We start from the raw sequence: 26,964 nt of genomic DNA, 5'->3' as shown, positions 1-26,964 counted from the left end.
AAGAAGCAATCCCTACGTAGATGCATATATGGCTGTATGTTATTCTTTTCCCCAAAAAAAGTTTATAAAAAATTCACTTTCCAATATCAAATAGTTGGTTTTATCACACAAACTCACTTTGTAGGTAATAATTAGACCTCAGAAATAAAAATAATTCATTGTAGAAAATGGTCAAAAATTTTTAAATTAATCTAATATTTTACTACTTAAAAAGTAAGTGTAGACAAGTAAAATTCATGTATTTTATTTAGGGAAAAAATCTGTATTATTTTCTTTTATAGTTGGTTTAAAGGATGTCTAAGGCTTTGTACAAATGTAAATATAAAAATAAAACACAATGTGCACTGTAATTTTTAGAAGCTATATTTTTTTCACCAAGCATAGTAATTTTACTCAGCAAATTTTACTCAGTAAAAAATATGCTGAATGAATCTGTCCTAAGAATAAATATCTATTTAGGGGACTAAAACAATACAAAATAATGACTTAGTGTTAAAATAACATTTTGTCAATTTTATTAAAAGCATATTCCATTTCTGAACATAGTTAATTAAGTTTCCTTAAAGAAAAAAGAAGCCTACTTTATGGTATTATTTCATCAGAGTAAGTTGGCTCATTGAGACTATCACTGATAAAGACATGTACAAAAGTTAGCACCACCTGTCTATAAACGCAGATAGTCACAGCCATTCCAATATATATAATCTCCCTTTACTTATACACACATATATTTACAGCTAATAAATAACATTTAAAGCCAAAGCATTGTTAATATACATATATAGTGAAGTCTGCAAAAGTCAGAGTTCCTAGGCCCATACACTGATTTGATCCATATTTTCTCAAGTTTATGTATCCTTGTTCAAAACCCAAATCCAGGAAATTAATGAATTAGCAATAAAGGGGGATGACAACAACAAATCTCCAACATTTTATTTTTAGAGAAAATTCATTCCAAGTTGGCTGACATTAATCACAGTGTTTGTATTACTTTATATAGGCATAACCATATTTCTCAAAAGAAAGGCTGAAGTTTTGGCATTTCTGGAATAATTTCTACTCCAATATGTCCCAATACTATATCTCTTGATTTTTTACTTTCCAAGCTATGCTGAATAATAAACACATATGCAGGGCTTCATATGTGAATATATGTTAAGATATCCACACACGTTTACAGTTTGGATTCCCAGCAAGAGCCTTTGAGATATTTTACTTCTTTATCAATTTATATTAATATAGAGAAAATCATTCTGAAAGTATGATATCTAATTTATAAATAACTGTTCACTCACTATTGACTAGTTGTTAAAAACAATAACTCTCATGGCATTTCATGTAGCTATGGCAATTGAGGATTCTTTTAATTGCCCACAATGGTTTTAACCACTGTTTATGGAAATATACTTTTTCATCTCCTAACTTAGTAAAAACGGTCCTTGTCTAAAACTTGCCTGATTCAAAATTTGATCTTGAACACATATTTTCTTATCAAAACCAGGGAAGAAAGAGACATCCTCAAAGTATGACTAAAGCATGACTGAGATAAACCTAAAATTGAATAGGGCTTATAAGATATTAAATGACCTCAAACTGATGAAAACAATTTCAGAAATCTGATAATGAAATTGTGGTATCATTTTCTTTCCCCATGTTTAAAATTATGTGTGAGCTGGCAATAGCAGGCTCATAGAAGATGCTGTTAAAATACAATCTTGAGACAAAGGAGGGGGAGAGATTAAACTATAAAGCCTATTAAGACTGAATTGATCTAAATTTTATATTTCTTTTAATTAGTAACTTAGAAATGATGCAACCAACTGCAGGGATGTTTTAAAGTTTCAGTGATTTATCATCTTCTATTCCTCTCTCCAAGTCACTAGTCCTGGTTAAATCCTGAAAAACACAGAAACCAAAAAAAAAAAAAAAACAAAAACAAAAAACATATTTTGCACTAATGGGGGCAATTCATGCCACCAAAAAAATCATTTTCTATATTCAGACTTGGAGAAAACTTTGAGAAGGTATCAGTCCAGAAAATGCAGAATTTCAAATAAAATATGAAATTCTACTCAACTTTAGGCTACTGACTAAACTTACTATATAAAGAAGGTTTATTATTTTACCATGGGCCCAAATGGCTCTCAATTCTTTCTCAAAGGACAAAACAGTGATTTTCAAATCTGCTATCTTTTGATGTTGGAGGATGTGCTATTTGGCCACTATACACTTCAAATTGAATTAGTCACTTTTTTTTTTTGTATTTGAGATTATATCCTAAAATAACAAAGCAGAGCTGGGATTAATATTCAGGAAACTTGTCTTTGAAACATCCAAAGCACTGGGCATCTGTTGTAAAAGTTACTCCATTCTTCATGGAATTCGTGTTCTGTTCTTCCTTCTGTACATTTGCCCAGTTTCTGAGAAAAAGCAGAAGAGGAGGAGCAATTTATTACCTCTTTAGTGTTCTACAATCATCCCTCCTCCCACCTTCATGATATAAAAGCATTCAACTGGAAGATCAGAACAAATGTTGTGAATATATACCCAGGAAAGATGTGGATGATGGATCACATGTGGATAATGGCAGGCTTGTAGGAATGAAAGACACTCTAATACCTACTTAGCTATATCCCAATAAGGACTATCATTTTCAGAGGACTGAACCAAATGATTTCAAACAAGATATGATTTAAGATTTCTTAATTCTAAAACTTGCCAAATGAGATGGCTGATTATTTTCTTTTCTTGAGGAATGAGACTTCTGAAGAGTTTTATCAGAAGAAAAGAGACAGAGAACTTTTGATTAGTCACAGAAGAGAAAAACTGCAGAATGTTACAAGCCTTGTTCATAATTACTTCCACATAAAGTTCAGATCTATAAAAACAGCTGCCTAAATATCTGTGGTCTCAGTAATCTTATTATCAGATAAGGAATGTACCCTTAGATTTTCTCAGATATATTATTGTGACTTATATAAATAGTATGACCAGAAATACTTTTAAAACAGCTGGAGATATTTCCTAATCTTTCAGGTTTTGCTTTTACATTCACACAGAGATTTAAAGTTGTATTTGATTTGGGGAGAACATATAAGTATATATGCATTTGTGTATGTTTGTATGTGACATAAATGCATGTTTAAAGCTTCATATAGGATTCCTTTTCTAAAAGTTAAAGTAAATGTGAAATTGTCTCAGATTTTTGATGAGGGAAAACAAAGCAATGAGCCTCTGAGTAGAACAGTCTCCACTTAGGTAAATGTTCAATTATTCTGCCTGGCTGAATATCATTAACTAACTACTCTATTTCAAATTTATCTTGAGTGCTCTTACGTTAATGGTTTTCATAAAGTGGCTTCATCTTATCGTTCAAAGTATGTCATAATTCTAGTTTTGTAAAAAATAAAAAAATTTATAAATATTATATATACATAGAGAAGGTCTAAAACAATATACATTTAATGTTAATTGGGAGTTGTCCCTGGAGGAGAGAGTCAGAGTGATTGTATTTTCTTTTTGCCTATTTTTTCCTAATCTATATATAATCCATAATTACCCATGGATAAATTACATCATAAAATAGAAATTTACAATAATAGAGATATTCCCTATAGGGTTTTTAATATGATTTTCTGATTAGGAAATTCTTATTCTGTACTTTTGTCTATAAATGTAACTGAAAGAAGACAAACCAGAAGTGAGTGTTTTTCCTACATCAGGATTATGTTGTGCCTAGCCTTTCCCCTCTTTTCTTGTGCCACTGGTTTGTATGACATGATCAAAGTTTTCCTCCCCTTTTACTTTAACCCATTAGTACTCAGAATCTGGCAGGAGAATGAGCAGAGAAATTAAAGTAGGATAATGTGAGAATTCAGGAGGGGCTGGGAAAGGCCACATGTGAATCTCCACTTAATATTACACTCTAGAAAGATTTGGCTGACAACTGTCATGTGGATTAGTCTTAAAGATCATGTAGGTAAGGGCCAGGGGATTGTTTTGAGATAGAAAAGAGAACCGTCTCCTGAATTCTAACTCCATTAGCTCCCCATCTTTGGTGATTTTGAGATGGGTACTTGATGGCTGCCCTTTTGGCTCTCTGTCCTATAGTCTGCTGCCACTTGGAGCATCAAGAAGGACTATGTGAGGGCACCTGGGTGGCTAGTTGACTAAGCATCTGATTCTTGATTTCGGCTCAGGTCATGATCTCAGGGTTTGTGAGTTCAAGCCCCACATGGGGCTCCATGCTAACAGCATATGGAGCTCTGAGTTGTCAGCGCAGACATTCTCTCCCTCTGTCTCTGACCCTCCCCCACTTTTTCTTGCATGTGCGTGCATGCGCATACTCTCTCTCTCTCTCAAAATAAAAATAAATAAACTTAAAAAAAAGAAGGACTATGTATTGCAGCTGATGTTTTGCTCCCCTGGGTACATCTGGGGAGGGGCTACACCCTCAGCCATGATTATAACTATTGTGTCATATGCTCTGTATACGGGATCCATAAAGTTAGCAGAGATACAATACAGAAAATGCAGCAGTGAAGATTTTGTGGCAGCCCAAGAAGTAAAATAAAAGAACAGAAAGAGGAAGAAAAAAGAGGAAGTATTGAGAAAAGTAAATGGGTAAGTCTGATGTGTAAATATGGAAGGGCTAAGAAAGACCACCTGAAGATTCTAATAAGAATCAGTGCAAGTCTTTAGTCATAAGATGAAGAGCAATGTATGAAGCAGTGTCCCTCAGAGGGCAAGCTCAGGATATCCAGAGAGCTTTAGTCCATAATGCTCACCAGCCAGACTTTTTATTCAGGGACTTGTCATGGCATTTCACAAATACCACAGATGCCTTTCCTTTCTGCAGATGAGATACTTTCTCCCTGGAACAGAAGATTACCCTGTAGAATAAAATGGATGTAAACATATAAGGGAAAATAGAAACAACTGTTCAAAAATATATGGTTTGGTCAAGGATCTTTAAATCCTACATGATCAGTCTGATTAATTGTTTTGATATTTCTAATAGCTCACTGTTTAAAGTTAGGTCACTCTGGTCAGCAATACATCTGGATCATAGGGTTATTTGAGGGCCTAATCACAGTTTAGCAATAAAGGTAGTCAATCTGGACAGCTTGGAGCAACCTTAAAATCACAAGGCTTTCACCATGAGATAATACAAGATCCACTTTACCACTTCTTTGTATCTACATTAAGGAATTCACAAACCATCCTTCAATTGGCCCTGTTAGAGAAACAAATGCTGTGCAGAGCCTCTCCATCCACAACCTCCTTTTTGTTTGTTTTGTTTTGTTTGTTATAAAAGAAAATGACCAGAGGGAAATAATTTATCATTCCTAATTTAAAGAGTCATTTTTATATGAAATTTATTGTCAAATTGGTTACCATACAACACCCAGTGCTCATCCCAACAGGTGCCCTACTCAATGCCCATCACCCACTTTCCCCTCTTCCCCACCCACCCCCCATCAACCCTCAGTTTATTCTCAGTTTTTAAGAGTCTCTTATGCTTTGGCTCCCTCCCTCGCTAACTTTTTTTTTCTTCCCCTCCCTATGGTTTCTGTTAAGTTTCTCAGGATCCACATAAGAGTGAAAACATATGGTATCTGTCTTTCTCTGTATGACTTATCTCACTAAGAGTCATTTTTATTACCAATAATGGAACACTATAGTTTGCAAAAATCCCTATAAATTTAGTGTACAAGTTTTAAAATCTCTGGGGCTCTCTATTCAATTTCTTTATAGATATATGTGAGGTGGGGTTGGGGAGATGGATGAAGATACCTTGGAATCTCATTCTTGAAGATGTTGGTTTTAATCTTTGAATGCCAAAGTGACATCTCTGAGGTTCTTTCCACAACTGTTTTGTACTTGCAAGAAACAGTGCTAAAATAGGGGCATTTGTACCCCAATGTTTATAGCAGCACTCTCAATAATAGCTAGATTATGGAAAGAGCCTAAATGTCCATCAACTGATGAATGGATAAAGAAATTGTGGTTTATATACACAATGGAGTACTATGTGGGAATGAGAAAGAATGAAATATGGCCCTTTGTAGCAACATGGATGGAACTGGAGAGTGTGATGCTAAGTGAAATAAGCCATACAGAGAAAGACAGATACCATATGGTTTCACTCTTATGTGGATCCTGAGAAGCTTAACAGAAACCCATGGGGGAGGGGAAGAAAAAAAAAGAGGTTAGAGTGGGAGAGAGCCAAAGCATAAGAGACTGTTAAAAACTGAGAACAAACTGAGGGTTGATGGGGGGTGGGAGGGAGGGAGGGTGGGTGATGGGTATTGAGGAGGGCACCTTTTGGGATGAGCACTGGGTGTTGTATGGAAACCAATTTGACAATAAATTTCATATATTGAAAAAAAGAAACAGTGCTAAAATAGAAGCTGAGATCCTCATATCAGCTCTCGGTCAATAATCGGGACCAGTTCAGGGCTTATGTTTTCTTTCATGAAATTCAGAAATACTATTACTTCCCTAGTAATGATAATAAAAGAACACTCCTCCCCCAAATTATAGGTGTAATTATCTAGATGATATAGTTTTAAAGACAAAGCTTACTAAAGTTCCACCTGAACGTTGAAGGCTCCAAGAGTACCCTCCCAAGGTAATGACAGGGTAAGCCTAACGTGAATGGAAAGAAATTGATTTAATTACTTTTTTTGAGTCTCTCCTGCTTTTACTCTGATCTTCTCAATAGTAAACCCAGGGCTGCTCCACCAGTCTGACCAGCTGAAGTATGAATCGCTCTTCCATTTGAGTTTCAACATTAGCAGTTCCCCAATATCCACTTCCGTGTAAATTAGAAAAGAGTATGTCTTATTCGCAGAAATTTCAGGCCTGAATAAAAAATCAGCATATTTGGTTAGTTCTGTGTTTTTTGTTTGTTTTTGTTTTGTTTTGTTTTGTTTTTTCATTTTTCTTCCTCCCAAGGCATAAATAGCTTTGTTGTTTGGGAGATAACTTAAAAATACAAAAAGTGTCCAAAAAAATATTCCAGATGAAGATCAATGGCATTTAGTGACTTTTAAAAGACATCTACACCCTTTTAATCTATTCTAACTTTTACCCTAAAAGTGTGAACTATTTAATACAATTCTTAAGAAAAAATCCATAAATGAATCATTCAGAGACATTATATTCATTTTCATATATCCTCTTTCAATCTGTACTGCTATGTGAACATTTTTACTTTGTTACAATCATAGCATACATATAATTCTCTATTCTTTCTTTGTTTACTTCATATTTTACCTTCTATTTTTCACCATGTTTTACCTGTTTTTCTATAATTATAGGTTTTAGAAACTAGATAGATTTTAGTGACTTATTAAACCACAATTCATTTAACCATTGCCTCAATGTTGGGTACTTATTTATTTCTAATTTATGCTATTGTATGTACCATGTGAATATCTTTTGTCATAAAGCTTTTTTTTTAAATTTTTAATGTTTATTTTATTTTTGAGAGAGACAGAACATGAGTAGGGGAAGGGCAGACGCACAGAATCTGAAGCAGGCTCCAGGCTCTGAGCTGTCAGCACAGAGCCCAACACAGGGCTCGAACTCACGAACCGCGAGATCATGACCTGAGCCGAAGGCAGACGCTTAACCGAATGAGCCACCCAGGCGTCTCCATAAAGCTTTTTTTTAAAAAAAAATTCTGTTGTGGGGCGCCTGGGTGGTTTAGTTGGTTAAGCATCTGACTTTTGATTTTGGCTCAGGTCATGATCTCACAGCCCTGTGTCAGGTTCTGTACTGGCAGTGCATAGCCTGCTTGGGATTCTCTCTCTCCTTCTCTCTCTGTCTCTCCCCTGCTCATGCACTTTCTCTCTCTCAAATTGCATAAATAAAACATTTTTTAAAAATTCTGTTGAATATCTCTTTTTCTACTCTTCTTCTGTTCTAGGGACCAAAGGCAGTTAGCAGTGCCATGATAAACCCACATGCTGGAGGTAACGTCAAGTGGTTACTCACAGGGTGAAAGGAATGTTCTCACTCTCAGCCACAGTGCCATACAGAGAAATCTCAAAGACCTGGTTGGTCTGTGTATCACTCTCAGTCCCAGAAAAATGTATCTTTACTTGGTAATGGAAGACTATAAGGAAAAAATTGGAACAAGTGCTAATCAGTTTTTATGGAAACATCACAGCCCCCAAATAAGCAGGCAATTCAGAACCACAGACTACCTCACTAGTGATTAAATAAGAAGTGCTCACACACAACCAACACTGTGGATTGGAAAGATTTCTTCATGTCTGCACAGTGTTTGTTACTCAAATTTTCAGACCTTGAATTCCACTCCTTTTTAGAAAAGTGTGATTTCAGTGCATAGGAAGAATCTAGGTATATCTGAATTGTCAAGCAGCCCTAGATTGTAGTCATCTTTGACTGGGTACAAGGGAAATCAAATCAAGAAATCAAACTACACATGATTCTTTCTTCATGAACTATACCCTTCCTTGGCCATCTTGTCCCTGAATATCTGTATAAAGCATATTTGGCATTTGTTAATGGAACACTGTGATTGTGTTTTTTCATGTTTTATGAGTATGTCTGACACTCTACCCTATGTGTAAATTCCTTCAGGTCAGAGGATCATGTTTATCCTCTTTATCCCCCCATCATCTAGCACAGAGTAGGTATTATAGCAGGCTCACAATAAAACTTATTAATTGAATCATCATTGAGGCTATAAAGACTGCCAGTTCTTAAAGTGTTTGGGAGAGCTTCTGGAAGCAAGTACTTGAACTTCTACATCATCTCTTCCCTGTTCTCTCTACTAAAACCCCTGTGTAGATGGAATGGAGGGAGGTTAAGGGGATAAGAAACACAGCAGGCTTAACACACAGCTACTAACGAGTAGAAGAGAAACTGTTTCTCTTCAGTGGAGCCCTTGCAGGACTCACCATAGACCAGAGCAGGAGAAGCTGATACTGCTGCAGAGACCCCAAGAACAGTGACGGAGCACTGCATGGCACTGAGCAGGATGCCTGGGGATGAGTAATACCCACCAGGTCTCCAAAAGATTCCACCCTCCTCTCTACCTCACACACACTTTTCTCATTCTGAAAAGTCAGGGAAACTAAGGGTTTCCTCGTTGCTTAAAAGGTTTCCTTGAACTATTGTTGCTCTAAACCTCTGGGCAACCAAATACACCTCTACAGAAGTTTTAACACACTTTACAAGTGGGTGCCTCTATCAGATACATTTTTACCTTGGAAAACTGTATTTCAGTATCATCCCTTCCCCTGGACTTCTCCCTGGACTCCACATAAGTTAGCTTTTCTGGATTAGTTCCTCTTGCTAGATTTACCTAATTATCTCCTTTCTTGTCTCCCCTCAATCTGTATAAATCTTGCTCTAAATAAGCTGCCAAGTTTGAAATTCACTTGGGAACAAATTAATGACAAAATGGAAATATCTTACAGGTTTGGTATATTCTCTCTCCCAGGAATAGTTGAATTTTAAAATACAGATAGCTCTTGCCTAAAGCAAACTTTAGGAGTTGGCAAACCTTTTCTGTGAGGGGCCAGATGGTAAATAATTTAGGCTTTGTGGGCCATACAGTCTCTGTCCCAATTACTTAATGTGGTAGCACAAAAGCACCCTTGGTCAATTAAAAACAAAAAATGAATGTGTGTAGTTGTGTTCTAATAAAACTTTATTTACAAAAGCAGGTAAGGGGCTAGATTTGGCCTCCTGGGCCTTGGTTTGCTGGCCCTAGATAGATAGATGGTTTCAAATGAGCTCTGAGCCTGGTTCTAATGGGCTAGCCCATGCTAATGGTCACAATTACAGAGAAGGGTGGCAAGCAAGACTATTACAGAGGTTAATGCAGGTTGTACCCTGGGCCTTACTGGCAATGTGAATTGAGAGCTTCAGTAAAATGGACCAGTACAACTCCCTCTCTAGCAACAGAAATACAGTGAGGGTTCAGGGTTTAATAAAATCATTGCACTACTTCTGTTGTAATGGACAGACTCGGTACATGTGATGCAATGAGTGTGATAAAAAAATATGATCAAACTGATTTTCCTCATTTACAACATTCTCCAGCCTACCTTTGTAAGGCATCTGAGACCGAGTCTTCAGGTACATTTTGCTGCTTCTTTTGGCTCTGACCTTATTGATCTCATAACCCAAATTGTTGCAACGGTTTTTTCTACAACTCAGACAAAGCCCTTTCTCAAAGGCTTCCTTTGAATTGCACCGGTAGGCCTTACTCGGGTTTTCTTCATTCAACAGAGAATCAATAAAGAGATGAATGGAGCGCTCATGGGAACACTTCACTAGCTGGTCCACATCTGGAGAACAAGAGACAAAAAGAAAATTTAACTCCATGAAAGTCCACAATGAGTGTTTCATCTCACATGTCTAAACTAGTTAAATGTGGTGTCAGAATAAAATTACCTAAGAATCTAGTCCTATGACTCCTTGATGTAAGTCCTATTTAAGGAGGTACTCTTGATGGGAGTTTCTTACCTATCTCTAAGAGTGTTAAAATTGCAAATTTGCAGAGAACTTTTGACTTTTCTGCTGTCTTATATTGGTATGTTTATGAGGATCTAAGTAAGAGACATTCAAGGCAGAAGTTGACTTCCCCCAGTTTGTCACATCCTTCTCTTATATTGAAAACATAAAATACTTCTACATGGACCTAGAAACAATATCACAAAAGGCAAAATTATTAAATGGATAGTATTTTAACGTAGATACTATGTATAATTGGAGGTTGTGTCACTACTGATTTTTGCATTAAATGAATCACAGAAATAATCAGTAATGTAATAAAAGTGTATCTATTACCATAAGCTTCTATAACAATTAAAAATAGTAGCATTATGCTGTAAGTCCTATAACATGTGCACAAAAGACCTATAGTCAATATCTACAGGTAAGTTTAATTGCCCACAAAGGATGCAAAGATCCCTTAAAACAAATTATAAATTTAACACAAACATGATTATTGAAGTAAATATTAAGACAATATTAAATTATATTTTCTTCTTTAAATTTTGGAATATTTATTTTTAGAGAATGGAGATTTGTTTCTTATTTTTACTTTCTCTCTAAAAGGCTAACAAAATTAATTTGGACTAATTAACATGCCCTTTATTTTCAATCAATTAAAAATAAATCTTATGGTTTCACAACTATATTCAGAATATAACAACATGTGCCAGAAGTCATTTTATGCTGCTATTATCCAAGGCAATGGAGTTTTCTTGTATAGATCTCACCTTTCTTTTCTTTTATCTCTGGAAGCTTAGCACTCACTCAGTATTGTAGTCTATAATATAATACATAAAAGAAAAAAATGTTTGTCTATCTGATCAAAGGAAGTACTAAGGTATAAAGGTGATTATGCTGAATATGATAGCTTCTTCAGAAATTATCTTGGCTAAATGTGTATACTTTAATATACACATTTGCATACACATTGCATACTTGTGGGGAATGGGTAGAAGACTGGGTCAATAAGAATTAAGAACAACACTTATGTTTAATTAACTTCTAAATCATATTTACCTCCAAGGCCTCTCTCTGCAATCACACGGATAGCTTCCCCAATGTTACATCCCGGTTGAAAAGTGCCTCCATTAGGATAAATGTCAACATGTCCTACTGGTTTCTGGATTCCAATACTTCGGCCAGGTGACCCTCTGGTGAATGTGTGTAAGACATCTACAAAATCTGCATCATCAGGAGAAAGGCGACTTGGAGCTTCTGCATATTCAAAGTTAGGTCCAGCTGGATCTAGTCCTTAATGAGGGGGGGAAAAAAAAGACCTCACATATTTTTTAATTCCCATTAATTTTAGTCTCCATTAGCATTAGACAATGCTAATGTCACCTTGGCATTCAATTGTTTATCATTTGAATGTAACTGGCAGCCACATAGATTTTTATTAGCTCCTTATCCTAGTGATTGGATCAAGTTACTGAGAGTCATAGAAGTAGGCTTAGCTCTTTCTGAAAGGAATTTGAGTCTCTGAAACTTGCCATTAAATAGCAATTTCATTCAGAATAGCTAGATCTCCTTTTGTAAATTATTTTTGAACCTGTTGAGAAGGACTTCAAAGAGTGGTGAGTTCGTTCTTTTTCTTTATGCATGCCAAATCATCTACTACCTTTGTCCTGGTTGACTGCCTTCTTTTTTCCAAACAGGCTCTGGTGTTGGTCCTTTTTCATTTATCCCAGTACTGATGTGAAATGTGACATACATACCACCAAAGCACAGAGCCCAGGAGGATGGAAATGAGCTTCCCAGAGACCACTGGGCTTTTTGTGCTTAACTCTGCTCTTTCTTCTGACAGTAGGTGGTATGTCTAGGACAGCTAGTGCCCATATTCTCTCCTTCTCCAGAAAAAAAGTGCTCCCATAATATAATCAAATGGCTTGGCAAGCAGAGAGGAACACCACACACATATAGATATATTTTACAAACATTTTTATTCTATTTCCAAATGACAGGCATCTCGACTCTTCTGTGATAGACTACTGGCACTGTTTTCTTACCAGTAATTCTATTGACCTTCTTATTGGTCAGACTTCCTGCAATGCCAGCAGCATGAGCTCCAAGGCTGTATCCCAAGAGATGGACATTGTCCAGAGGATAGTGAAATTCCTCCTTTGGAAGAGAAAAAGAAAAAAGGGGTTCTTACAGTTCTGTACAAAAGATCAAAGCTAAATGAAAAATATTGTTTTGGAAATGCAGGCTATACTGAAAATTAATTCTACTTATTTAAATTTTGTGGTATAGATCAAAGAAACACTTTAGAGTTGAGATTTTCTCTTTCTTTAACAACATATTTAAGTTACAAACTTTTTCCATACATCTGATATTGAAATGTATGGAAATGTGAATTTTCATTTATCTGAAAATATATGTATGCATGTACATGTGTATGTATAGCTGTATATTTATATGTAGATATATGTATATGTGTGTGTATCTATATGTAGATAAACACATACATTAAATATATATTTAACTTTAAGCCAGTATTCCCTACTCTAAATACCCTACATCACTTTATTCTTTAAGTTAGCCAGGAAGTGTCTTAAAACCAGAAAATATTATAGCAGGAATGGATCGCAGACACATATAGTCCATCCTCTTTATTCAATAGATAATAAGCCTGAGGTCGAGGCAGGTGATCTGATTTTCCCAGGTTCACTTTCCTGATAAGCAAAAGAGTCAAGAAAAGAGCTTTAATCTTTCTTTTTTTCTTTAGTTTTAGAGACAGGGAGTGTGCTCAAGTTGGGGAGAGGGGGAGAGAGAGAGAGAGGGAGAGAATCTCTAGCAGGCTCCACACTCAGGGCAAGAGCCCAATGCGGGGCTCAATCCCACAACCCTGGGCCCATGACCTGAGCTACAATCAAGAGTTGGACACTCAACCGACTGAACCACATAGGTACCTCAAGAACTTTTATCTTCTAACAGTCAGTCCAATAAACACAGCTTATTTTTTACCTCCACATATCTGGCTTAAATATTTTGGCCCTGTCAGAGTATTAGCCTCCTTTCAACCAATGCCAAGACACATTTCAAAGATAATTTTCAGAGGATGACCTCAGGAAAAAAGTGAATAAAAGTGGCAGCTAAGCCAGAAGTCCTGACCCTTAGCCATCTCATATCTACAGACTTTTCTTGCCAGTTTCTTCCTGGCTCAAATCCATCACTCCCCTAACCCTCAACAAAAATCTGGATCTTTAATCTACACTAAGCAATAGGTATTATTAATACTTTCATGAAAGAGATTGGTATTCTAATGGGTCAAAGCCAACATAACATTTCCATGTGCCAGTCAACTGGTAAGGAAGGATTTGGCTGAACCTGACATCTTCCCTTTGCCCTGAAATAACAAGCTTTTGTCTGTTTTGCCCAATCACTTATTGGTCTCACCAGATCTATTCACTATGAGAATATCGATAGGGAAGGGCAGGACTATGCTTTGGCTTTACAGTTTTATCATTCTTATCATAATACTGCTTTCTGGCTGAAAAATAACCATGCCTATTCTGAAGATTTGAATTGCCCCAGATGAAAAGGAACAAAGACCAGCCATTTGTCCCACTCTGGCCAAGAGATCTGTTTTGGGCATGTAAGGCTTCTTCCCCCAATCTTACCGCCATCCAGTTGATAAACTTGGCCACATCCTTTCCCACCAGCTTGGTGTATCCCGCAGACACCGGATAATGCTGCTGGGCCCGTGACAGCCAGTCCACCACAATGACATTGGAATCTGGTTCCCTCTTGTACAGGGCAGCCACAAGTTTTGGCACCCAACTCTCATACATTCCTGTCACCTGAAAAGGATGATGCAAGCTTTCTTAAAATACCCACATACAACTTGTTATAGATATGACAGCCTAATATACTTATGCTGAATGGAAAGAAAACAAATAAATCTGAAAGGTTGTCCATTAACTCAGGAAGAAAACTCAAACCATGCAAAACAGTGTTCAGAGACTTGTGACTCCACTTTATGAGGCAAATTTGAGTATGCCAAAGAAGGGTGTTGAGGTGAGGAATGGCAGACTACGGTTTACACCACCAATTTTTAAAAGCTTGGTTTATGAATTCTGTAAAACCAGTAATTTATATGAAAGATCAATCTGAATAAGCTAAAATTTTGCACTGGAGCTATAGACTATTTTATAATAAATTTAATTCAATTACTTTCAACTAGGCTAATAACTTATTCCCAACAAAATTAGTTTGGAGGATGTGAATGCACTCTTTTTTTCTTAAGAGTCATTTATTTACATACAACATTTGATGTGCTGATGAAAAAAAGTTTTAAGCATACTAATTCTAACAGAAGGTAAATTTATTTATCAATCTGTTAATACATAAGAAAATGATCAGTTTCAGTTCAGATTTTTTTTTTTACAATTCTCTCAAATTCTTAATTTTCAGAGTGGAAATTATTGAGGATTAATAGTCACATTTCTCAAATTAGATTGGCTCTGTTTGGAGATAAGGAGACTGCCAACTGTAATTCTTTACCTCTTGTTTAAGAAAGCCCCAAAATTCAAAGTCAAAAGAACTATAGAGTTCTCACATTAACTTTTTTTATGTAAAATTTTAATTTATGCTTTCAGAGAGGACATCAGACACTTCTGCAAAGATGCACACTTTAAAATAATCAAAACACATTTTTAAAAAAGCGAATTATAAAATTCTCCACCACCCTTCCATGAACCTGCATGTAACAGTAACTTGATTCAAATCCCCAAATCTCCCCACCTCTACCATGACCTGATAGAAATCATATTGTAGCCATAGTAAAAGTTACTCAAATACGTACTCAACAAAGAAGGTTCTGAAATATACATTTAAGGCAGCTTTTGAAGGGAGATCTATAAAACCTATATTCTTCTTAGAATAATTCCAAAAGCAAATATAGGAGTCTTGAATTCCCAAACCAGTGGGCTTCATTTGGAACTTTGATCTTATATGGTGGATTCTTTCAGATTTATGCTTCCATTTTGTTTACTTTATTCTCTAGACTAAAACTATCAAAACCTGAGTTCTTGTTTCACTCCTGACACTAACAACTGCACAGCTTTTCACCTCATTGCTGTGGTAGGAAAAAGCAAGCCTGAAACTCAGGAGATCTTGGTTCCAGTCCCAGCTCTTCCAATAATTACTTCTATGAATGTAGGCACTGTTTTAACCTTTTAGGACACCTACAAAACAAAGGAGTTGGATTCAGATGATCTTGAAGTTACCCACCACCTCATAAATGTCTTCTTGCAACCATTCTGACTTCCAGTCTACCTGCAGTGATATAATTAAAGCTATTGCCATTTCAAGCATAAAGAAAAAAGAAAAAAAAGAAAAGAAAAAAAGGTACAAAGGTGACGTTGGCTCATTAGAAACTCATTTAATAAACCTTCTTTGAACATGTTTCGGTGAGGTTGCTTTAAGTCTAAGCACAGCCTGGGTCTTTGAGGAAACAGGCTAGAACACCGACCTAGCCTCAAATTCCTGTGAATTGGTCCTGTCTTCTCTTCTCCTCTCTTAGTGGTTGGGGGCTTGCCACACTTTTCAACTGCCTTTCTAGAGAGGATGATATCAGTTCTTCAGAATGAAACATTAACCACTCCTCCTTTCAGCTGGCATGAGGGCCTCCTACCACAATGAGAACTCTGTGCTTAGTGCACTGGTCTATGAAACCTAAGCAGGTGGCAAAGCTCCAGGACAGCTGTGTCTAAACAGCTTTCTGGGATGTGCCCTAAGCATACTACATGCTAAGCATTCTTTTGGATTTTCCATGGCAAAACTAAAGAATTTCCCCATTTCCCTTAGTCTTATGACCTTGAGTTGCTGAACAGCTTTCCTCAGATAAGGCAGAAAAATCTTGCTTGCTCTAAGCTCCTATTATAAGTTTTTCTGTACTATCAATGTTTCCAAGTTAAGCAATCTATCAAAGAGCAAAAAACCCAACTTATTTTTACAGTGACTGATACTTTTATTAACTGTCTAAAAATGAATCTACTCCTTTCTCTTTTTTTAATCATAGGAAGAACTTTATTTTTTGTATTATTTTATTTTATTTTATTTATTTTTTAATAAGAGATTTAGTGTCAAATTGGTTTCCATACAACACTCGGTGCTCATCCCAACAGATACTCCTTTCTTTTTTAATTCAACATAAAATACTGCTGTAAGTACCCCTGAACAAAGGGGTGTAAAAGAAACCTTCTTTAACTCTAAAAAGTTTTTCTAGGGTTTTTTTCTAAGGTTCCTTAAGTCAGCACAAAGTTTTTAAATCTTTGACTCAGATTCACAGGTGAACTGAAGCCTTTCTATGGCTAGATTAGTTACTGAATAGACCAACCAGCTAGCTTTTTATGATGAAAGTCAGTCCCACAGCCAATGGCCTAGCCTCTGAGCTCAGGCACTCAAAATGTCAGGACACATGATATGAAGAATATGGTGGGTTTAGTGGGCAGAAGGACCCATAATAGAAATTGGCACTATATACTGATACTGGGTTAGTTATGTCATCTTTGCATGAGAAGGAACTATGCTTTTTAAAAATTCTTAAAGCATCAAGTTCTCTCAGGGGATAAGAATGTGAGGTCTGAGACATTCAATTTATTGTGCCATATAAAATGTTTATTAAGCTTAGTATACTTTTTACAAAGGTATTAAAACTCTATATACAATCAAAACATCTCTAAAACTACCAACAATTACTTTTTCTTATTAAATCTCTTAAATATAAAAAGATCCATGTTAATAATTTGAATATATAATTTTATCATAAGATATGTAATTTATTATGTTAACTTAGTAAACAGATGTTTAAAAAATAAACATCCATCTAAATTCTGTTAGTAGTTGCCTTCATCTCCATAAAGTTATAGCAATTATCCTATATTGTTAATAAGAATGGTACTTAAGTTACACAGGAAAATAAGTCAAGACTAGAAGTCTATCAATCCTTCTCTAATTCATCTCATTAGGGTATATTTAGTATCTTTACTATATTCACAAGCTCCAACATAATGGAAAGATAATTTCTCTTTAACTTCCCATTTTATATAACTCCTTTTTATATAAAAGATGAAATCTGCTAACTAGGGTTTTAAAATATTAAAAACCAACTGAAGTAGTTAAGTAAGAACTGAACCATGTAAAGTGCCACATATTTAGAGAGCACTACTTTATTCACATTCTTTATTTTGTTGTTGTTGTTTTCTTTTTTTAAGCTTTAATTTAATTTCCAGTTACTTAACATACAGTGTAATATTAGTTTCATGTGTAAAATTTAGTGATTCAACATTTCCATACAACATCTGGTGCTCATCACAAGTGCACTCCTTAATCCACATCACCTATTCACATTCTTTAAATGTAACCACAGTTTTCACCTTTTCTAATGATTTTGCGTGACACTTCCCTGGCTAGCCCTCTGTCATCTATAAAAAAGTTCCCTAAAGTTTACAATTGGAGAATGTTGGAAGTAGAGGGACAACTAGTCTAACCTCTTTGTCTTACACATCAGTCAACTGAGGCCCAGAGATAAGAAGTAGCATCAGTCACTTCACAGAGCTGGAGAATGGCAAAGCCAGAGCCAGAATCAATACTTCCTCACTCCACTCTAACCCTCTCCTCCCTCTGACAGGTTGTTTCCCTTAGGAAAGCATGTGTTTTGGCAATGTGCTACATGAATCAGGATCATACCAGGTGTGTACTGGTTTCCTAAACTGAAAATGTACATTCTGCTCTGTAGGTGAGCAAAGCCTTGTTTTCCCAACTCACAAGAATGGCTGATTCAAGGGCACCAACTATGGACTGTGATAAAATGAAGGTAGGCACTATCTGGGGGGAAATACTCATGAACCTGTGATTTTAGGTTCCACAATCCCACCCTGAGCCAGAATTGCCTGTACTCAAGTTTAAAGTAAAGCCATAGGAGGGGCGCTTGGGTTGCTCGGGTCATAATCTCACTGTCCGTGGGTTTGACCCCCGCACCAGGCTCTGTGCTAACAGCCCAGAGCCTGGAGCCTGCTTTGGATTCTGTGTCTCCCTCTCCCTCTGCCCCTCCCTCACTCATGCTCTGTCTCTCAAAAAGTGGATAAACATTAAAAATTTTTTTTTAAATAAAAATGAAGTAAGGCCATAGGAAAGCAAGCAGAAGTACAGGATATATGAAGACTCATCACGGGGTTCCCAACAACTCATCACGGGGTCAAGATGCTTGGGTTACCCCAATCTCTTTCCCAAAAAGACTGTCTTACCGTCCAGCCATGGATCACCACAAAGGTTTTGCTGGTGTGGTTGAAGTGGCAGTTAGCCACAGATTCTGTCACTCCAGGAATGAGGTGGCAAGTATCTTCAGCTATGTCTTCAGGGGTCCTTAGAGCAAATTTACTTTCAATATCTATAAAATCTCTTCCTCCTGTAATTCCTGAAAAGGAAAAATTGGATAGGTGGCTAATTGGAGGGTTGTTTGTTTTATTTGTTGTTATGGTATGTTTTAGGTTTATAAGCAGCTACCACCAATGATATTTTTATTTCTATTTTTTTTAATAAATGTAGATTGAGAGAGAATGACTTGGGGTGCCTGGGTGGCTCAGTCGGTTAAGCAAGAGAATGACTAATTCTCCATTAGTAATAGAAGTTGACAGAGACCAGAATCCAGGTCTCTTGGTTACAATTCAAAACTCATTCTCCTAAAGAACATTGGCTCATGGCTCTTGCATTGTAAAATTCCACTTATTTCATATATTATTTTTCACCCTCTTTCAATATTGGATTATATCAACATAATGCTTTTCCCAAAATGTTGTATAATAGGCTTGAGAAAAGGTTGTTTCCTTTGCAATAGCATAACTTTAAAAAATAATAGCAGTAAGAAAATTTGGAAGCTTGAGGAAGTTTTTATATGAAGTTGTTCCCACCCCCATAGCAAGGTACCTCAGTTAAAAATATTTTTGAAAAATCATTTAGTGGGTTGTTCAAAAATGCATATGTGTGAACTGGTTAATACTTTACCCAAATATTTTTTCTATTATTTCTTATGTCTTTACTGTCTTCTACACAAAGTCATAGCTTATAGCTTTGTCGTTACAAAACTACAGCAAAGCAGGTTTGGGAAAGAATCCACTTTGATTCTTCATAGTCAATCCCAAAGTGAATAAGGAGAGAAATAAACTTCAGCCTACCATTTGACTCTCTTGACAATAACTCTAAATTTTGATAAACCTTCATCTAATACCACAGTGAATGTTTGAAATAAATTTTGCTGCAAATAAAATCAAACTCTTATACAAAGCAAACACAATCAAAGGGAAGTTATATTAGGGGAAATTATTTACTTTCTTGTCAAGACAAAAATTAAAAATTATTTACTATAAAATGGTAATAATTTGTAGATTTTAGATTCCTCTACTTAAAACTCAGATGATAAATAATTGGTACTTCTAATTTCTTAATCTAAATTTACTCTTTTCACAATTCAAATGCTGAAAATCTGTAATTTCAAATAACATTGCAAAAGCCAGGCCAAAATAAAAACAAGAATGATATGGTATAATGAATATACAGGTATTCATGTAGCTAGCTGAGTACTGGTCAACTTTTTCCTTTTTAATTATTTTCTAAAATTCCTAAAGCAATATTGTGGCTACTTACTAAGTCATTCATTATAGGTGACAAGCTGATCTCTCTCTCTCTCTCTCTCTCTCTCTCTCTCTCTCTCATCTCTAGCACCTGAACATTCTAAGATAATTTATTCAAATAAGAGAGTGTGGTAAACTATTGCTATTTAAGGCTTTTTTTATTTACAGATAGTAAAATTGCACTTGAAAGCCATTCACCCATCAAAAATACAGTTGGCCTTCCATCTTATTTGAAGATGCAGGTCTTCCTTTTCCTTCCTAACCAGGTAGTATTCTGATGGCCTTATTATTTGCCTGATAGTAGAAAAAAATGTAGATTTTTAAATCTTAAATACCCAAGAAGGTATTCTGCTCTAAATACCCAAGAAGGTTTTTTTTTTAATTGTTAGGAAGCGCTTTAGAAAATTTCAAACTAAATTAGTTTCACCTTGTCTCATCTCTCCACATCAAATAACTCATCCCTCCGCAATAATCTTATTTTAACATATTTGATTATCAATCTTTTCGAAGTAGAAATCATCCAAGTGACCTGGCAGACATATCCCACCCACCACCTATTTGTTAAACTGTTATTTAAGACTACTGCTTTACATAGCTCCAGAGGATGCCACTCACTTTGGTCTATTTTCCCCTAGAGTTATGCAACATGATGGCCCTAGAGTTGCTGGTGGTTTTGAAATAACTAAGGATATTCTCAGAAATTATTAAGGCTAGCTTTGTGAATTTCCATGAAAAAAAGTCTATTAAATTCATAGATTCTATACAGATTATCTGCATAGCCCATTGAGAGGTCCAATTTTCCACTACCAACATTTCCTGTTCGGTACATAACTTCTACATTTAAAAAAAAAAGGAAATTCATACATTCTCAAACAAATTTGTATTTGGAGACTTTTATTTCACTTCTCAAGGAGATTAGTTTTTATTTTAAGTTACAGAAAGCATAATGAAGCATTTGACAGGAAGATTGCACCACTCTATATGCTATGTGCTGTTTTCAATTCTATGTCAGTTCTATACATGATCATAAATGGTATTAGTGTTTAGTCAGTTTTTCTTTCTCTTTGGCATTCTGACAGAAATTTTCACACTGCTGGTGTTTGTAAGAGTGTCTCAGCATCCTAAAGATGAATGTACTTTCCAAGCCTATCTTTTCACACAATTGATATGGGCCAGCTGTTACTTTTAGTTGTTCCAGTATACACTAGAATTGCTCTTGCCTGACAGATGAAGTGATTTGACTCAATTGTTACTAAGGGAATTACTGATTTCCATACATGAAAATGATATTAATGACTGCACTTATCTTTCTAAGGGGATAAAGATCTTTTTTATCAGATCCCCTTAGAAATTAAAGCTACCTTAGGGTAGTGGGAAGGGGGCTGCCTAAGGTATATTCCTTTATAAGTGCTTCCATCCTGAATTCAACTTATCATAGCAACGTAACCACTCTGACTTGTTCCCATCAGATGGCCTTATTCAGCACTAAGGTAGGACTTGGATACCAGGCAAGTTACAAGTTAATGTATTTCTTGACTATGTAATCTTTATTTCTAAATTCTTAAATAGCTAAAATTCTAAGTGTATAAACAAAGACAAGGTATTTACTTAACATGGATAATAACTCACAGAGATGAAATTAGATTGAGAGGTGAAAGCGCTTTAAAGGTAAATTTATGGAGGGTATGTTATTGTTCTTAGGAAAGAAGAAATATTGAGCATCCCAGAAAAGATATTCTTTTTTCTTTAATTTTATTTTTTTTAATTTACATCCAAATTAGCTTATACTGTAACAATGATTTCAGGAGTAGATTCCTTAATGTCCCTTACCCATTTAGCCCATCCCCCTTCCAACAACCCCTCGAGTAACCCTCTGTTTGTTCTCCATATTTAAGAGTATCTATGTTTTGTCCCCCTACCCTGTTTTCATATTATTTATACTTCCCTTTCCTTGCGTTCATCTGTTCTGTGTCTTAAAGCCCTCATATGAGTAAAGTCATATGATATTTGTCTTTCTCTGACTGACTAATTTCACTTAGCATAATCCGCTTTAGTTCCATCCACCAGCATTCTTCACAGAGCTAGAACAAACAATTCTAAAATTTGTATGGAACCAAAAAATACCCCAAATAGCCAAAGCAGTCTTGAAAGAGAAAGCCAAAGCAGGAGGCATCACAATCCCAGACTTCAAGCTGTAATACAAAAGTGTAATTATCAAGACAGTATGGTTCAGGCATAAAAAAAGATACTCAGATCAATGGAACAGAATAGAGACTCAAGAATTGGACCCACAAATGTATGGCCAATTAATCTTTGACAAAGCAGGAAAGAATATCCAATGGAATAAAGACAGTCTCTTCAGCAAGTGGTGCTGGGAAAACTGGACAGCGACATGCAGAAGAATGAACCTGGAGACCACTTTATTATACCATACACAAAAATAAACACAAAATGGATGAAAGACCTAAATGTAAGACAGAAAGCCTCAAATTCCTCAAGGATAAAGCAGGCAAAAACCTCTTTGATCTTGGCCACAGCAACTTCTAACTCAACGCGTCTCCAGAGGCAAGGGAAACAAAAACAAAAATAAACTACTGGGACCTCATCAAAATAAAAAGCTTCTGCACAGCAAAGGAAACAATCAGCACAACTAAAAGGCAACTGACGGAATGAGAGAAGATATTCACAAGTGACATATCAGATAAAGGGTTAGTATCCAAAATATAAAGAACTTACCAAACTCAACACCCAAAACACAAAGAATCCAGTGAAGAAATGGGCAAAAGACATGAATAGACACTTCTCCAGAAAAGATATTCTAAAGGCAGTTCACAGTTACCAGATGGATAGGATAAGCATGCATTTGAAGATGAGGTACAAGAGATCAATTATAATGCAATTCCCTTTAAGTTTCTAACCAACCCCCCCCCCACCCTCAACACACACACACACACACACACATGCCTAAAGGACTTCATCAGTAATTCACCTTCTCTCTGAAACTGATAGTCATACTTACTGACTCAGGCAGCTTCTGCAGAGTGCCAAAAACCAAATTGAATGGGAAAAAAAAAAAAAAAGTTTGGTGAGGGGAAAAAAATCAACATCCTATTTGACGGAATTGATTAGTCTTTTCCAACGTAGACACCTAACAGATTTGCTTTTCATTTGTATGGAAAAGATGTTTGTGAAAACAGAATCAGTAAACTAGATAGCCCAATTTCTCCTCCCAAAATAAAGCAAAGAAGGAAGGCTAAGCTAAAAGTACACTGCCTGAAAGAAAGTGAAAATTTCCCATTGTTAACTCTTCCCCTGTGTCTCACTCCCACCTTTCAATACTACTATTCATCCATCCCTCCAGTGCTGAGCTCTACTCTATTTATGTGGAATCTGCTATTTTGCTGTCATCACCCATCACATTTAATTCACATGTTAGCCTGGAAATTCACTATGGCAGTTCAAATAGAAGTGCAGCTACTGAGCACTGACCCATATGCTCCTTGCTTAGCTCTTCAAGTTTCCTAATGAGGCTCTGCAGAGACTGAGGTGGCTCCAAGAACAAAGAGCCTGAGGGCAGTGCCTCATATCCTTACTTTCATCTTAGAAAAAAATTAAGAATAAGTAAAGTCAGAGCCCAGAGAAAGTGCTGCTTACCATTCTCTCACACTTGTATCCTTTGGCTATGAAATTCTTACATTCCTAGATGAATTCGTTTGGAGGAGAAAAGGGGTGGAAATTTGCTGTGATGGGAGAGGCATAATATAAAGGGTGGGGGGTGGTGGAGTAAGAGTGGGAGGGAAGGATAGGAGGGATTAATTTCAAGTCTACTGAAAAATGATTTTTCCCTTAATACATTTACAGCCAGGAAAAGCACGTGTTGGTTAAAATCCAATTTAATTCATCAATCACAAAGTGTCTACTTAAATCAAAGAGTATGAATTAGAGGCACTTACAAGAATTTTTTTTCAAGATTTTATTTATTTTCTTAAGTGACCTCTACACATAATGTGGGGCTCAAACTCACAACCCAGAGATCAAGAGTCGCATGTTCCATCAGCTGAGGCAGCCAGGCACCCCAGCCTAAGAGAATTTTGAGTGCAGTCTGAACTCCTGATTTTAGAGTTGAGGAATCTAAAAACCAGAGAGGTGACACTGACTAGACCAGGAATTTAGGGTCATGAATTGCTAAGGAGCCAGCAAAAACAAACTGTGGACAACACATATTCGTGTGTTTATGGTAAAAGGAACACCATGGTGTATTTTCTTAAATAAGAATTTGGAGTTTGTTCCTACCATTTTCTTGGAACTATGAAGGGAACATGACACTATATAAGATATTTAAGACTTTCTAATTGAACCTCCAATATTCTTAAACTGATTTGACAGAAAAGATACTTTTTTTATTCAATCATATTAATGAAATCTACTTTTTTTTAAAATAACCCTAACAAAAATGTTCTATCACAACACACTGCTGAAATAAACTTTCAACTGAAAAGTCATGGACAAACCTAACTATAACTTGAACGTCTGTGGACATGCTACCTGAGAGCACATCCAAGTGACACTGACCTAAATGCAATTTTACCAGGGAAGAGAGAAAAAAATGTTGCCTCCTTTTATAACTTGCTTCAGTTGGTTTTTGGTTGTTGTTGTATATTAGATGAACCAAAGTTCAAGGGCAGGCCTGCTGCCTCCATAGTGGAAGGGTCTGGAGCTGGGCCTGTGTCTTCCCTACAATAAAGAAATTCACATCTCTCCTGTAGCACCTTAACCCTAGCAAGCCAGGGGCTCCAGGGTGGTGACTGAGGTTCAAGGGTAAACTCCCTGAAGCCCCACTGCTAGCAGCTGCTTCTCAGGTCAGAGCAGGAGTTCCCAGGACATTAAGGGTAGCCAATTGCAAAACCAGCAACCCCCAAGTCAGTGGCGACAGACAGCTAGTCCCTGCGACACGTTATCAGGAGGGTCAACTCTTCCCTAGGTTTTCTGGGTGCTAAGAAAAGTTGCATCTGCAAGAATGGAAGCTAGGGAGGGGTGCCTGGGTGTCTCAGTCCCCTCAGGTCATGATCTCAAAGTTCCTGAGTTCAGCCCAGCGTGGGGCTCTAAGCTGAAAGGGACTTGCTTGGGATTCTATGTCTCCTCTCTCTGCCCCTCCCCGACTCATGCACGCTCTCTCCCTCTTCAATAAAATAAAGAAAGAAGAAAGAAAGAAAGAAAGAAAGAGGAAGAGGAAGAAAGAAAGAAAGAAAGAAAGAAGAAAGAGAAAGAAAGAAGAAAGAAAAAGAAAGAAAGAAAGAAAGAGAGAAAGAAAGAAAATGAAAGAAAGAAAGAAAGAAAGAAAGAAAGAAAGAAAGAAAGGAAACTGGCGAGCTTCCCAGCTCCGGAAGGGGTGCAGGCTGCTGGCACAGCAGGACTCGCTGCCACCTACGCGACTCAGTCCCCCACAACGCTGTCAAGGCAGAGAGCTGGTGCCCCGTGCTTCTAAGATACCCACAACGCTTCTTCCCCTCCTCTTCGTGGCCTTCTCCTACAGAAGCCGCCACTCTGTCGGTGCTCACGAAGGCCGGAGCCCGGGTCGCGGCTGCGCCAGGGTCACCTTGACCTGCGCGCCTTTCATTCCAGAGCCCGCATGCGAGAGAGTTATTATGGATCTCCACCATTTAAGTCCTTCCTCCGACCTCTCTTTGTCCGCCCCTCATGCTACCAGCTACTCTTCGTCTCTGAGCCTACGTACCCGGAAATATGGCCTCAGCCAGATCGGAAGGATCAACGAGGGAAAGACTCCAGCAAGACTCTAGCAAGATCGGAGGGAGAATTCCCTCCCTGCCCCTCCCGGATGCCAGCCCAGTGACTCTTCTCCCGGCCTGGCGCTCTGGCTAGGAAAGTTTCCAGGGTGCCTCTGCAACCCCTTTCAGTTTCCTCCTTCCCATCCTTGTAACTTGTGGAAGTGGCCACAGAGTGAAGTCTGCAGGTGGAGGGGAGTGTACACGCAAAACTTACTGTCGTCGGCAGCCACCCATCCACGGGTGGTGGTCAGAATCTGGAGCCATATGCCCAGAGCCATCAGGAACAGGGTTTTGCTCTCCATCTCCGGGCAAGGCTCTCTGTAGGAGCTACAGGGCTCTGGCAGGAGCGCGAACAGTGTTGGACCAGCTGAGCCTGAGACGGGAGCAGGCTGGAGGCGCGGTTCAGCGTGAGGCAAGTTGCCCTTTAAAACGGAGGGCAGGGCAGTTAGAAGTGGCAGGTTCCCTCTGAGGAGGAGAAGGGAGGATGGAGTCTGACACTGTTTCCACTGCACGGCTGCTTATGTGACTGGAAATATGCAAATAAACCTCATCATCTATTGGCTTTAAAATCAGAAGTTGGGGGGAGGGCTCTAAATTCTCTTCCAAGTATTTGAGCAAACTGTAATGAGTATCAACCCTGCCAGAGAAAAGAGGGGGAAAGGGCAGAAGGGAGAATTTACTTTCTCTGTAAAGTTCTATTTGCTTTTCCTAAGGATTCTAGCTCAGAAAGGCCCCTTATCCACGAAACACAAATTTATATGGATTTATGTTAAATACTCTGCAATCACCAGTTTTCCAAGGATGGGAAATTAAACTGTTAAACTACATTTCATAAGTATTTAAACTACACTTGTCTTTTAATGGATCCTGTTTGTGACTTGCAGTGTTTTTGTTGTTGTTTGTTTTCCCCCAAAATTCTCCTGGACAATGTCAATTTAGGGATCCATGGACACACATTGTTCCGTGGCTCATGCTTGCACAATCTTGTATATTAACATTGGCAA

The 26,964-nt window shown here is 37.1% G+C and overlaps 1 protein-coding gene across 1 annotated transcript; it reads right to left on the bottom strand.

Moving 5' to 3' along the window:
* Positions 1–492: 492 nt before the first annotated feature.
* LPL (lipoprotein lipase) lies at positions 493–26,474 on the bottom strand. Its single transcript, XM_078445464.2, has 10 exons — positions 26,175–26,474; positions 18,792–18,961; positions 14,163–14,342; positions 12,549–12,660; positions 11,560–11,793; positions 10,092–10,334; positions 8,005–8,125; positions 6,685–6,867; positions 4,788–4,892; positions 493–2,420 (listed from the first exon to the last, which is right to left on the bottom strand). Coding segments are annotated over exons 1-10 (1,437 nt in total). The 5' UTR covers positions 26,263–26,474; the 3' UTR covers positions 493–2,419.
* Between the last annotated feature and the right edge of the window lie 490 nt (positions 26,475–26,964).

This window comes from Panthera onca, chromosome B1 (genome assembly GCF_046562875.1).
Source record: "Panthera onca isolate mPanOnc1 chromosome B1, mPanOnc1 haplotype 2, whole genome shotgun sequence".
NCBI lineage: Eukaryota > Metazoa > Chordata > Mammalia > Carnivora > Felidae > Panthera > Panthera onca.
Note: the sequence above shows the minus strand (reverse complement) of the source record. Positions and strands in the feature narration are given on the sequence as shown.

Excerpts from the sequence above, each read along its gene's own strand:
- LPL (XM_078445464.2), bottom strand. The coding sequence starts at position 26,262 with ATGGAGAGCAAAACCCTGTTCCTGATGGCTCTGGGCATATGGCTCCAG. Across the intron at positions 11,794-12,548 it reads GAAGGTCAATAGAATTACTG|GACTAGATCCAGCTGGACCT; the intron begins GTAAGAAAACAG and ends CCCCTCATTAAG. Across the intron at positions 10,335-11,559 it reads TGCAGAGAGAGGCCTTGGAG|ATGTGGACCAGCTAGTGAAG; the intron begins GTAAATATGATT and ends CTTGTTCTCCAG.